At 32.2% G+C, this 14,561-nt stretch overlaps 1 protein-coding gene across 4 annotated transcripts in view; it reads left to right on the top strand.

Moving 5' to 3' along the window:
• LOC136839274 (gem-associated protein 5-like) overlaps window positions 1-13,554 on the top strand; it is a 76,324-nt gene extending 62,770 nt beyond the window's left edge. For 2 of the 4 annotated variants that reach the window (XM_067105073.1, XM_067105075.1), the window contains exons 18-25: window positions 230-399; window positions 3,176-3,323; window positions 5,385-5,478; window positions 6,297-6,460; window positions 8,097-8,307; window positions 8,775-9,071; window positions 11,358-11,511; window positions 11,802-13,554. In XM_067105073.1, coding sequence (XP_066961174.1) covers window positions 230-399; window positions 3,176-3,323; window positions 5,385-5,478; window positions 6,297-6,460; window positions 8,097-8,307; window positions 8,775-9,071; window positions 11,358-11,511; window positions 11,802-12,403 — 1,840 coding nt within the window. In that variant the 3' untranslated portion in view covers window positions 12,404-13,554. The remainder of the gene's footprint in view (window positions 1-229; window positions 400-3,175; window positions 3,324-5,384; window positions 5,479-6,296; window positions 6,461-8,096; window positions 8,308-8,774; window positions 9,072-11,357; window positions 11,512-11,801) is intronic. The other 2 variants (XM_067105074.1, XM_067105076.1) reach the window with 1 other exon arrangement.
• The last annotated feature ends 1,007 nt before the right edge of the window (window positions 13,555-14,561 follow it).

Raw genomic sequence — 14,561 nt, 5'->3', positions numbered from 1 at the left:
CTTGAAAATGATAAAATCAGGTCTTTTTATGTCATTTTTCGCTTTATGTGCATAGTTAGAGCATCGCTTACATTGGGCTGGATCTTGTGTGATTGTCAGAGATGATAAAAATAATAGCTAATTTTTTTATTTACAGTTTTAGAAAAAATGCATACTTTTTAAATATACCCTTACAATATCATTTATACTTATTATTATTGTTAATGGATATAAAAATTTCACTTTGCAGCAGCAGTAATGATCAAGTTGAATTGGATACTGAGAACATTGAAAATGTCTGCAAACAATTTGATTTCTTGTTGGAAAAAGACACAGAAATGCCAGAGGCTGAAGAACTCTTGTATGCGCTGAGATTATATGGAAAGCCAGTGGAAATGGATGAAATTTTGACAGCTGAAAGTAAGTATATATCATTGATGTTTGGTATGCATTAAATGTTTTTGGATGTTATTGCAGCCCTCTCTTTTTCCTTCCTTTCTTTGTCAGGAATCCAAAGATTATGTATTTACAGATAAGAATTTTTATGTTAAATTCTAAGTGATAAAAAATAATTTATTTAAAAAAAAAAAAAGACAAGGAGTTTGTTAGCTTGATGCTCCTGTGCTGTACGACATTGTGCTGCTTGACAGATAGGCAAACAGGCAGAGTGCTCACCATCTTCAAACTTCCTAGGTTATGCAGATGAAAATAATTACATGATGCTGTACACTTTAGTATTGTGCGACTTTGAGACTTAATTCTTAGCTTAACCTCTTAATGCCCAAAATTTTTTCTTGAAATTTGCACCCAGAAACATTACTTTACACAACTATTTTATGATAAAAATGTAAAAAAAAATTTATAATAGTTTAAGAAAAAATTTAATATAATTTTTGGTCCTTTTTTTTAGAACCATGGGCACTTGAGGTACTTATGTTCAGTGAAACAAGATTCTCAGAATAGATTAATTTATTGTCAAAGATGAAAAATCTTAGAATAAAAAATAAAAGCTATCTCTTTTCCATTTACAGGTACTAATGCAAAAGAATTACAGATTACTAGGAATCCCATTTGTTAAAACATCTTCAATGTGAAGACCAGTGTTAATTTTCAGCATTGTTTTGAATTTTTTTTTTTTCTTACAATAAGTGCACATCTGTTGTTTCCCTCCAGTTCAATCAAGAACATGTCCACTTGAAGAAACTCTAATTTCGGGGATTACTTTTGAAGATAATACTTTTGGCTGTCCAGAATTTTTAGGATCAGAGTCCAAGGAGAGCTGCAAAAGAGCTCTTGTAACTGTTCTAAAATCTAGTAATTTTCACTTGGCAATACTTTGTGGTAACCTGAGTAAAATAAGATCCCAAGAAATTTTGCAAACAGTCTGTTGAAATCATGTAAATTTTTCTGTGTGAAGTAATTAATAGATTCTCTGCAAATTTTATTTAGAATATCATCGTGAAGGAAAAGTTAAAAAATTTCATTTGGGCTTTTGTCACAGAGTTCATCTTTCATTGATTTCAACTTTTCATCTGCCCCGTTAGTAATTGAAGATGTGAATTCTGAGAAATAAGGGGCCTTTGTTCTCCAAGACAAATCAGAGTTTTTTTTATCTTTTGCATTTTGGCTGAGTTACTTCTTCCTCATCATTATATTGATGAAGTTTGCAAAATGAAGTTTGGATCTCTGATCTCATCATCAGAGTCCTCTTTATTTGTTAATTCATTTACTGGCTGAGGGATTTCAACCTTATCTATGAAATTTTCATCTTTAGGGGATTCATTTTCTTATAAAAAATTTATGGCATCACAAACTGAATAGAATGACTTGACTGAGTGACTGAAAACCATGGAGAACCTGAAAGCATATAAAGTAATGAAATAAATTAAGAAAAAAGTAAAACAGTAAATGAGAAATTTTAAGGAATCTAGATAGTTGTGAAGTTTCCAGTTAAAAACTTGTGTGCAATTCATTTTCTCTTATAGACAGTTATCATAGAAAGCAGAGAAAATGGCCAACATGTGCCCATGGTCCTTTTTTTAGGACCAAAATTTCAGAGCATACTGTATCTAAACTAAGCTACTTTAGAAGATTTAACAAACTTCATAGAAAAGTTAGAACATTTGTTTACCCTCTGTTAGTATGGATTAGATAGGACTTCAACTTACCCAAAATATGTTTGAATGAAACTTACCCAAAAAATGTTTGAATGATAAGCTGGAAAACTCAAGTCTGTCCTTCCACTCAAGATTTTCACACAATACTGAAAACAGTGACAACAGTTTTGCCAATATCCATCAAAATTTAGGCTAATTATCTAAAAGACACTTCAATCTTCATGACTAATGTATCTCATCAAACTTTGATTACAAGATATTAGCACAAATTGCTTAGTGAATGTGTGTGACATATCCATGCAGTGCAAAAGGTTAGGCTGTCCTGTATTAGTCATCAAAGCATTAGACTATATTTCACTCATCACTACTAACTAGCGAAATTTGAAAGAAGTAGTTTTTGTCATATATAATTGTAATCTTTTTATTAGAAATTTTGAATAGATTTTTTATTTATTTTTTCAGTACCCTTTACATAATGTGTTTTGTGCAAATGGCTGGGAAGTTTTGTGTATGTTCTGGGTAGATGAGGGGGAAGTCGGCTATTAACAGATAAACAGTGACAAAATAAAAAAAAATCCTCCCTTGTTTATGTTTCCCAACAGTAAATTAATTAGTACTCAGTTAAAATGGAACGTACACAGTATCACAGGATATATGATGAAATTATATGTTGGAGGTGAGATTTGAGGGGTTTATGATATGCAAGATCAGATATCTGAGTACATGTTATATAGTAATATGCTTGAGGGAGAGAAATTAGGGTTTTCAGTTGTGCTTAAATTAGTATTGCAATTTTAAAGGACACTTCATTAATGGTGAGTACAGCCTTTATATGATTAATGGGTTTGTAGATAAAGCAAATAGCAATTGTTAGAAGATGTGAACCATGTTATGGGAGACTTACGCTGGAAATTTGAGGGCTTACTTAATGATTATCTGTTGTTTCCAGTGTGTGTATTATCAGCTTTGAAAATATATTAATACGTGTCTGTATTATATTTATGAAAGGCCATAATTCTTAAATGTTTTTGCATTTGTTAGAACTTTTTCTGCAGTATTTCTTATATGATCATTTATAGTTTCAGAGCATATAAAAAGAGGCAGTTCTGTTCAAGGAGACCTAATGCATTGCTGGCGTGGATCATTAAATGAACATATCCTCAGTGCTGCTCGACAGAAGCAGCTCAATCCATTTCTAGTTTCTAGTGCACCGCAAGTTTCTATAAAGTAAGAATCATTTTGTGAAAAGTGTGCTTAAGAAACTGCCATGCATTTAGGCAGAATTTTAAAATAATTCTTATTAGACCAGTTTTATTATAGCTTTTGGGTTTTTTTTTGTCTTATTATGACCAATTGCAGCAAGCCTTTAAGGTTCATTGCAAGTGTCTGGAGCATTTTGTTTTTTAATTGTCCCATGAAGGTACTTTATAGTGGTGTACTTTATGGTGGTCTCTTTTAAATTGCTTCAGATAATGTTGGTAATAACAATAATAGCTGATTTGTTTATTCAGTTCTATTTTATTAATATGAAAAATTTTACTTTGTCTTTCAGTTATGTATTACATAGTAGGTATGCTTTCTTTGTGGTACTTTTTATATATTTATAGAATAGATTATTAAAATTTTCAATTACTGGCTATTTTTCATGTAAAGTACTCATGTTCATTTGTATGAATGGCTATGTGTATGTATCATCTAAGTTTGCTCTCCTTATTTACTTTGATTATTTGATTATACTGTTCATTGTTCCTCTGAATTCATGGATTTCATTATTGATGGTTTTTTATCAGTAATTAAGTGAAATTTTTGTGAGTTTTTGGCCATATCTTTAAACCTGCATGTGGCTTGCTTAGGCTAGGAATAAAGTAAAAATCCCCTACATGCAAGGGATTACATTTTAAGATCTTTTTGGTACTGGATAGTGTCCCTTGCTATTCAGAACCTCATGAAGTAACCACTGAAGGTGTTGAATTCATTTGATTGGATATCCAACAGTGACCTTAATCCAACATCTAGATGAGGGTTAATAAGAAAGGATTGCCCAGGCTATGGAAGATGACCCCACAAAAGGAAATGTAGAGAAACTGTAGAAAGTTTATACTATTGCAGTTGGTATAAATATCAAAAGAGCCTTAAAAACTATCATGCCTGAGGCTATAAACTCATGCTAGAAAAAACTGGCTAGAATGTGTTGATGACTTTGCTGAATATACTGCAGAACCTATCAAAGACAACTACTATACAATAACAGTAGGTTAACATCAAATGAAATGTATCTACTTACCAAATACCAGTACTGAAAGAAATTATTGTACATACCTTATTCTGAACACTTTGTGCCTTTTATATATATATATATATATATATATATATATATTATATATATATATATATATATATATATATATATATATATATATATATATATATATATATATATATATATATATATATATATATATATATATATATATATATTATATATTTACATTTTATCTCTTTCTACCAAGCTGTCTCAGATGGCAAGGGGATAAGAGAGGCTGAGATTTTGGGTTTTATCTCTGAGAGATACATTATGATTTCTGTTGGGCTTATTTTTTTACTTTTCATTTCTTCAAATATGGATTTATATAATGCTATTACTAACACCATATTCTTTGGAAGCTTGAATTTCAAGTCAGTGGCTTCTGTGGGCTTGTTCCATATCAAAAGGGTTCATCTTATGAATAATAATACCTTGTTTGCGATTTTCCTCATTGATGGGTCAGCATAATAAAAATAGTCGAGACATTAGTGAGCAGACACAATCCCTTTGCGTATATATCCAAAGTAAATGTGTTTTCTGGCAATACTACTTCTTTGTCTGGTATAGCATCTGTTTTGGCCAGCTCTGTAAGTCATTTCTGTTATCTTTGCCATAGCTACAATTTCGTATATTATTTCTTATATAGGCTCTGGTTCTGTCTAGAATGCATTTGTGTTGAGAGTAATACGGATGTCACATTGATATTTGATAACTTTACAATATTTTGTGAGGCACTTATTTTTTGTTACAGTATTTTGAAGTTGTAATTGTGAACTAATAATTTGTTTCCATGGTTAAACTTGCAAAAGCATAAAAGAAATATGAGGGTTACAGGTAATTAGTCTTCTAAGTAAGGTTACATAATTGCATCTTTTGTCATCCATGATTAACATTGTAGAATTATAGTTCAAGCATTAATTATCTTCAGTGTCAAACAGTTGTTTTTTGGCATATCAATGGAATATTTTAAAAACATTTTATAGGTTGTGGGAATTTGCAAGTGAGGCGTATGCAGAACAGCTGATTGAGGAAGGAGATTTTATTTCTGCAGCAACATATCTAGTCAATATAAATAAGGCAAGTTAAACATTGCAAGTGTATTTATTTGGATGCAATATTCATTTGTAATTCCAATACACACTTATACTAAAGTTAAAATTAGAATTATCTGTTTTAAAAAATTCAGCTTAAAATTGACTGCTCAAGGAAAGAGGAGAATGCTTTTTTGGTAAAAATTTGAAATGCCATTGTAAATATTTTTACACCTGTCCTTCCAGATTCTAGTTGAAATGGTTCTTATTCACTTAAAATGCAGACTTTTTTTGTTGGGTCTCAGTTAACAGATTACACAAATAGGCAAGCCAGCTGTTAAGGGTAAAGCCAAACTTCTGATTATTTTGGTTGCCCTATGTTGTTAATATGTGTTTTATGCAGCCTTATCAGACTAGGTCATATTGTTAAAATTTCCAAGGGTCAGATTATATATTAAGTTAACCATGCACTTGAGTTTTCCTCTTCAGCCCTTATCCTTTCCACTGACCATTTCTGTGAAACATGCAAATAGTAAGAAACTCCATAACAACATGCAAGGGCAGTTTTGACAGAATATATCGGGTGTGATCTATCCTAATTGCTAATACTTTTGGTTGTTATAACTACCAGTAATATTTCAACTTTTGCTAAAGCAATTTCAACATGGGTAAATTTCTGCAGGTTTGTCCTTTTTTCTCTTGCTCTCCACAAAAGTGAAAGATAATATGGATAAGGTCGTGGAATTCTAATAAACGCTATAAAGATTATGAAATGTTCATTAGTTTTTCAGTTTATTTCCTTTTTATACAATAAATCAGTAAATTTCATAAATAATGGTGAACTAAACCATTTGCATATTTTAGGTTGAAGAAGCCATAGAATTGCTGATGAAGAATAGGTGTTTCCGGGAAGCTATGGCAATTGCCAAATGTCGTAGGGGTTATAGTGAAGAGCTTGTCAAGAAGATTACTCTTGGTTGGGCTGCATCCACAATATTTGAAGGTGCATTTGATTTTGCTGCATCTCTGTAAGTATTCATGCTATATTATTTTTATAAATTCGTTTTCTTGAGTAAAGCTTGGAATATTTGTGCATGGGATAAAAACTAGTACAAAATTTTACTTGTTTTCTGTATTAGCATTAATTTTTCATAGTTAAAGTGGCAGATAATCTCATAACAGGCTGATAGTATGTGATAAACAAAAAGTTTTGTATATTCACTGGCTGCTTGTTCATTTATTTCCCAACATTCATGGTACAGTTTATTTGTTCATGGAGTAGTGAAGGAGAAAGCATGAAACTGAAAGAATGCTTCTTTTATGATTCATGTACTGTATTTCCTGTCGTTGATGATGCTCTTTGTTTTCTGAAATAAATCTACGAAATTTACTGTGGATCCAAAAGGCCAAAGTTTACGTTTTTCTTAGGCCTATCCTAACCCCAGAGGAAGATTATTTTTGCTAGACAAATAATCAAATTCCTGTATTATGCCCTGATAAGTTACATTTTGAATAGTAAATACTCTAAAATTATATTAAAAATTTAGAGTCACAAAGATTCATTCCTGTATAAGTAAACCATACATAGGCAAGACTAATGTAATGACACATGCTTGTGCGTTACTTTTACAAATAATAACGTGCAAAATATATCAGGTTTTGAATATTAATTTTTCTTATTTATAATATTTGCATAGTCTGTATTGTATTTAATCTTTTATCCTATCCCTATTGTTCTGTTTGAGTCGCCATGTTTGTGTGGTGGTTTTACAGTGTAACTACAATACATTTTACTCTGCATGTTAGTTCTAACATTTCTTATTTTGGTGTTAGTTTTTCTTTGTTTTATGACATTTTGCATTGAAGACTGAGGTGAGCAAGAGCATCACTGGTCTGAAATGCTACGAAGTTATCATGTGAAGGTCTTAGATCTGATTAATTTTCTTATCCTGTGTTATATTATAATGGGTACCTCCTTTTTAATATATACGTACATTTTAGCAATTTACTTTGTAGTACATTAATCTTTCAGCTTATCTGTAGTTGAAAATTCATCCATATAGAGAATGAAAAATGTTTGTGTGGATGTGTAGTTAGTGTTCTTGCTTCTTGTATACATATGCATACTGTTGGAAATTAACTTCCTTAAGGTCTAAGAGTAATATAGATTAATGGTATAGGTGAACATTCTATTCATTATTAAATGAAAACATGAAAATAATTTTAATTACAACTTCATACATATATAGTAGGGTAGTATCTTTTAATCTTTCAAGTATAAGGATCCTAGGTACATGTTTACGTTAATGCTTTTGGTTACAAAAATGTATTACAGTGTAAAGCCTGTGAATGCAAGAAAGTAATTTATGTAGTCACTACGGCATGTTTTACGTGCCGATTGGTCTAGATTGGCATCACATACAGTATTTCCTTTTTACTTGCAATTCTGTGAAGGGCTTACCTCACTAATTCCATGCAGGTCCAACTTCACTTTACTTTGAGTGGTTAATATGTTTAATTACTGTGAATTCACAGTTAAGTTTCGATGTGTGATAATAATTCATATCTACATTAACTTTGTAAATTCCCTGTAGTGATTCAGTATAGGATATGCAAAGTGGAGTAAGTAGTAATACTAAAATCATCACTTTTGGAAATCTTCAGTCAGATAAGCATTGGTCAGATTGAGGAGGCTGCGGCAACCATGGCTCGACGGAATGATCATGGATCTCTCTTTGTTGCGTCACTTCTGTACAAACATGCTGAAAAGAAAGATTTTGCTAAATCCATTGGGTTGCTCTCACTGAAAGAGGCCTGCATCAAGCAAGATCATGATAAGATAGATCGTTACTTGGCATTTTTGCCAGAATTAGAGGTAGAGTATTCAATTAATTTTAGTAATTAATGTTAAAGTATTTTCATTTTAGGAAATCATAAGTGGAATATTTTTACTGATTTTTTACTGCTTAAGGGTTAATACCTGCATTGAGTTTTGCAGTGCTTAGTCTAGATGGTAACTAAAGGTTTTTAATATGGCTTCCATTCAGTCTAGCTGCATTGCTCCCTATCCAGGAACCCAATGGTTAAAAAAAGCAAGAGTAAATATAATTTTATTGACTCAGACATGGGTGATTTAATCCTTAAGTAAATTATAAAGTTATTAATGTATCCCCAGCCCGAGAAGAACCCTAAAAGAGTTCAGAGGTCTGGTTAAACAAATCATTTATAACTAACTAAATTAATGTATCCCATTTTGTTATCTTTCAGTGGTTCCGCATTATGTCTTGCTGCCATCAGAAAAATTATAAAGTTATTAATGTATCCCATTTTGTTATCTTTCAGTGGTTCCACATTATATCTTGCTGCCATCAGAATCTGGTAAAGCTTGTAAAAGAAGTCACAAGTGATGAACAGCCTCCAACTTACTGTATTGTAAAGTCACAAGTAGTTAATAAGGGGAACACAGAAACTGAAGAGGAGTCAGTTATTGTTTCTGATGCAGAGGAAAAATACCCTTTTCTGCAGCATTTAACTGTGGAATTGATAAACTATGGGTTCAAGGATGAAAGTTATCCACATCTTTATGAAACTATTACAAGTAGTCTTGCTGCACAGCAGATGCCCACATCTGTTAAACAGGTAAGACAGGTGTAGAGAAGCAGGAATAATTACCAAAACAATTGTAATTGTGCATAGAAATAAGAATACATTTCAGATGAAAATATGATAGTTCATTTGTAAAAGGTTACAATAGTAACACAAGGACTATTGTAACAGAAAAAGATACGCTTTAGCATTAAATTGTTTTTTTGGTTCTAACTATAAACTTTAGATAGTCACTTACAAGAAAGCAACAAAACAATGACTTTCTAATATAAAATTGCAGAAAACTCTCTGATATTGTTGGTGTTGGTGCTTATAACTTTAGAAAAGCTGTAATGCCACTTCAGTGCCGTGTTATTTTGTCTTGTTTTTGTTTTTTCTTTCCCAGTAGCTGTTTGTTTATATATAAATTTTTTATTTCTGTTACTGGTGTAAAATTTTTTAAGATGCGGTATAATAAAGAGAGAGACCAGCAAAGTAAAACAGAAACAAAACATAGTGAGCAATTTATTATACACAGAACAGGTACAAGAAAATGACGCTGTAAATAGTTACATTTTGAAACTGATGACTAGGACTTGGTACCAGACTGTGTTTTAAGGCTTCAGTGAGCTCGCCGTTCACAACCCCATACAGTTATAAGTTTTATTATCATTTATATAGCATCTGTATTTCAGTGCAGTTTTCTCATCTTGGATCTGTGTTTTCATGTGGACATGTGTTCTGTGGAAGGTTACTTGGTGAATTCCACTTTGGCATGTATTTTTTTTAATAACATTAGCAATATGTAATGAATATTGTTAAAAATACCTTCAGTCTCACAGCAAAGCAACAAGAGTCCAGTACTGTACTAACAAATATAACTAAAAAATGAACTCAAAAGCTTAATTATATACATCTTTATTCAGCATGAATATCATAGTTTATTGATTATGATATTTTCCACTTTGTATCCCAAATCCCAAATAGATCCCACCACAGAATTAATTAGTTATGACAAGCAGTTACCTTTAATTGTAGTTAATTTATTGTAGAGTAACCCCACTGCACATGGTACTAGAGGTTCTTGACAGTATCCATCAGCACCAGCTGTATTGTTTTTTGCATATGCTTTTTAATCGTTGCTTTTGGTCTCTTTCTGCTTAGTTGTCCAACTTCTCTATAATTACCTTTACCAAATGTTCACCTCTTACAGGAGTAAATCCTTCAGGTGAGCCTAGCCTTGCAGCAGTCTGACTCACTGGTCTTGTTAAAAATTGTTTATATAGTAATGATTATGTGGTAAAAAAAGGTGCACAATCTGAGAGTTCAAAGCAAATTTTTAATGTGCATAAATTTTGCAGTGCTAAGTATGTTACTGAATATAATGTAAACAAAATTAGTCAGTGTGCCCATATATACCTGAGATTCATCCAGAAAATAAAAGATTTAAATACTTGCCTAATCCAAAGTACTCCCCTGCACTGCTGGTACATCATTCCCAGAACATGGAATGAATCTTGTAGTACATCTTATAGTACATTTGGATGACTGATGTGCAAGTATCGTGGAAAATTTTCTTTGTCTTCCATCATCTAATGTTAAATACCTTTTATTTTGGATTTGAACTTTGGAAACAAAATGATAAAAGACTACAGGGCCTAAACATATAGCATTCATTATACTGATTTACAACTTCTTTGCCACAGCCAAATGAAGGCATGTGAAAGTTGCTGAAATTAGTGTGGTATTATCTTTTTTTGGCTGAAGGAAACCGCTCAGCGTGAGGTTGCTTGATGTGACCAGACAGTTGATAGTTTATTTGAAACTCTCCGAAATTCTTGAAAGGGGCAGTTCATCATTTTGTATCTGGCCTACTCCACTCCCTGGATTTAGCTCCTCTATTCTCAAAAGTTAAAATCATTCTGAATTGTCAGTAGAGGAGATAAAAGAAAATTTGCCATAATTCTTAAGTATTATCAGTCAAAACATTCCATACATGGAAGAAGTGGATCAACACTGTAGAGGAGACAAGTTGGATTATGTTGTATATCAAACAGTCTTTAACTTTATTTGGGCAATAAAAAGTGTTGGTCATTTCCAGTTTTAGTTACTCATATTGTTTTAATAATGATTCCCTTCCATTGGGCAGTTAGGCATAATGAGAGTGACATTTGGGTATTTGTAGCATAAAGTTTATTAGTCTTGTATGCAAGATATTTATTTCATATAGTGCTCAGCAGGTTAAGATGATCAAAACCTTATCTTTCCATTTATTTTTCATAGTTTTGTTAAGTAAAGTGGTTTGACTATAATAGAAACTAAGTGTGATTTTTTCCCCAGCTTTGGTTCCTTGTAGCCATAGCTTTGTGTGAACTTCTAATGAGCTCAACACAGGAATTATGGGAGCTTCATCTAACAGAAATGCTGAATTATGCCTTGTCCTGGGGAAAAGTAGACCAGGCATATCATCTTACTCGCATTTTACTCCCACGAGGTTTGTATTTCCTTTGTGAATTCAGTGTTAATTTTTGGTTATTGAAGCAGTGTTTCCAAGTAATTTCTATTTTTAATCGAAGATTATGCATTGCCAGATTTTTCCCTTGCTTTCAGTCATAAATTTGTGTAAATGGATATAATTCATAAACTAATAGAAAGTAAACATGTTTTAAGATTTCACTTACAGCACTTTTATTTCTTCAAAGCATAAGGCATTTATTAAAAGACTTCACAGAACAGAGTACAGTATTATAAACCTCGAACTTAAGATATATTTTTGCTTTTCAGGATTAACTGATCTTTCTACTGTTCTCAAGAACTTTGAATATCAAGAGGGTTCTAGTAAAGCTCTCAGCCTGTTACTTCATATTTACCATGTGTCAGAGTTGGGTTTACTACATTCAGAGTTGCAGTGTGAAGAAGCTTGGAATGTCATCCAGCAGAATTTAGTCGGTGAAGAGAATGTTAAACCTTCTGAGAATCCAGGTGATATTTCTTCATGTGAAACTGAGAATGGAAGCACATCAGTTTATGATTCTGAAAAACAGGAAAACACAGTATTGAAGGCTGTGATAAAAGAGGCAGAAAAAGGTGAACATTTTGACTGTGCAATACAGGCAGACAAAGAGAAGCTTAAACGTAAATTAACTGACATAAAATTTTTGTCCCTTCCTGGGACAACCACAGAGTTGTTGAGTAAGCTTCATAGCCTTTGTGATTTCTTTATGACAGATAAAGATAGTCATGATGTGATGAAGAGGGTTACTGAAGTTTTATCAAATCCTAAGGAGCTTCTGTTGCAAATAAGTTTGGATTTGAAGGAAAAAGGAAATTTGAAGGATAAAGATGTGCAGGACCTTATTTTCAAGATAAGCTCACTCAAGAGCTAGTATGAAATTTTATTGTGTAGGATTTAATGAATTAATCTTTGATTTATACAGCAGTCTGTTTATTTTGCCATTCATATGACATGTTGGTATGAAAGTAATTTTCATGACTTTTGTGTGCTCAGATGGTAAATAAGTACACAGGTTGAGATGGTTGGCCATGTGATAAGAAATGGATGGATTATTATGTTAGAAAATTAGTTGGATAAAAATCTCAGCATGAATGGATAGGAAACCAAGGAGAAGGGCAGAGATGAAAATCTAGATCAGATTGAAAATTGGGCGGAAACTGCACGAGACAGGAGAGTGTGGAGAGAAGTCATGCCATGGTCAAACACCATAAAGGAAAAATTGATGGAAGGCATCAGTGATAATAATAGATAAGTATCCATGAAATTTGAAGCTTTTATATAGTTTAAAACTGGTTTAATATCTAAAACTTAATGAGTAAAATTTAACTGTTGAGAGAAATTTTGTTTTTTATTAAGAATCTCATTATCAAATTGTGATCAATACAGTACTACAGTTCCACAAGTTCAAGAAGAATACAGTACAGTAGTATAATTCACAGTTTCAGGAATTTTTGCCTCCACATTGATGAGGAGCTCAGATGTCTTGAAATTATGTGCTAATCCTCAAACTTGTGCTTGTGAAAAGCATGTGCTTTTGGGATATTACAACATAATGAAAAGAACGGATTCAGCATTCAGGTGAATTTACACCCTGAATTACGTCATTAAAATAACTGCAGGAGAGCAGGCTTCAAGTTAATTTTAAACCATATGTAAGAATTGTAATTACCACTTTTTAGGTTCTTCATATTGAAATTTCATCAATAACATGTTTTTTGGAGTGGTGCTGTTTTCCATATGAATAAATTAGTATATTATATTTCATGCACTGTATTTCCTTCATTTTTTCAGTTTGTTAGTACAGTGCTAGTATTGAATGTTATTACCAGTGAAGAAGTTTTCAATCAGAAGGATAATGGTCTCGTCCTTGTAAGTTTTTTGTTGAAATATGCATTTTTAGATTTCAGTTTAATGTATTACATTAAAATGGCAAATTGATAAGATATTAACAGTTTTAGTATGGAATTTTTACTTAGTCATTTTTATTGTTTTACCAAGCTTTAATAAAAGGCAGAAGGTTTATCAGTAATGTTTAAATGTTCATTCTTCATTCTAGGAAGTATGTTAGTAGTTCAAGACAATGTCTTTAGCTTTATCAAGGTCTGTTTTTTATGAGCCTGTCCAGCTGTTTGCATCTTGGATCCTCCCTTTTATTTCTATTTAATAATTCAAAACAGAGTAATGAGAAATGCTGTAATATGCATCCCATTCAACCAAAAAAATTGATTTTTCTATTGTTAAACAATGTAGCGTGGCACATTAACATAGAAAGCTGCAGGATACAGCTTCAGATCCAGCTAGATTCCAGTATATTTATATACACATTATTAATTTATTTACCCTTTATTAATATACTAAAATCTACATGAGCTGGCACATACACCCTAATATTATTACCTTTTGTTACCAGCAATAATAATACAAAAAAAGACTCCCAAGCCACAGGTCAGGCCTCCATATTTGACCACGTTACATTCATAAAGTAAGACTGCTGTTGAGTATAAAGAGACAAATACTGTACATGGTATATTTAATTGTGCAGTAGAACAGCTTTATACACAGCTAAAGGTAGCTGCATTTAGCTCAAAAGTAGCCTTCAAACCTAGTGTTTATTATCTCTTCTTTGCTAAAAAATTTCCTCCATGACATTTTTTCCAAAACAGCTGCTTCATGACTTTCCTCCTCTTTTACGAGTGTCTTATGGTGTTCAAAACTCCTTAGCTACTTCTTGGCAGCTGAAGCTGATTTCCTATAATCTTAACATTTCACATTTCAAATCATTCCTGGCATTGAAGCCAGCAAAGCAAGATAATTTTTCTTATACTTGCCATAATTATTGGGATGCCTTTTTATAGCAGTCTGCATATACAGACTAGTACCCCTTTTTCACAAGACAAAGAAGGATTCTGCTTGTCTACCTGTACCAATGGTTGCATGGATTAGTTCTCCACTTTTGTGTAGGTATCTTACAGTTAACCCTTAAACGCCTGTTGGACATTTTAAACATCGTCCAAAATTGTCTGTCGAAT

Source organism: Macrobrachium rosenbergii, chromosome 6, assembly GCF_040412425.1.
Source record: "Macrobrachium rosenbergii isolate ZJJX-2024 chromosome 6, ASM4041242v1, whole genome shotgun sequence".
Classification (NCBI taxonomy): Eukaryota; Metazoa; Arthropoda; class Malacostraca; order Decapoda; family Palaemonidae; genus Macrobrachium; species Macrobrachium rosenbergii.
The sequence above is the reverse complement of the archived record's forward strand: the minus strand, read 5'-3'. Positions and strand labels throughout refer to the sequence as shown.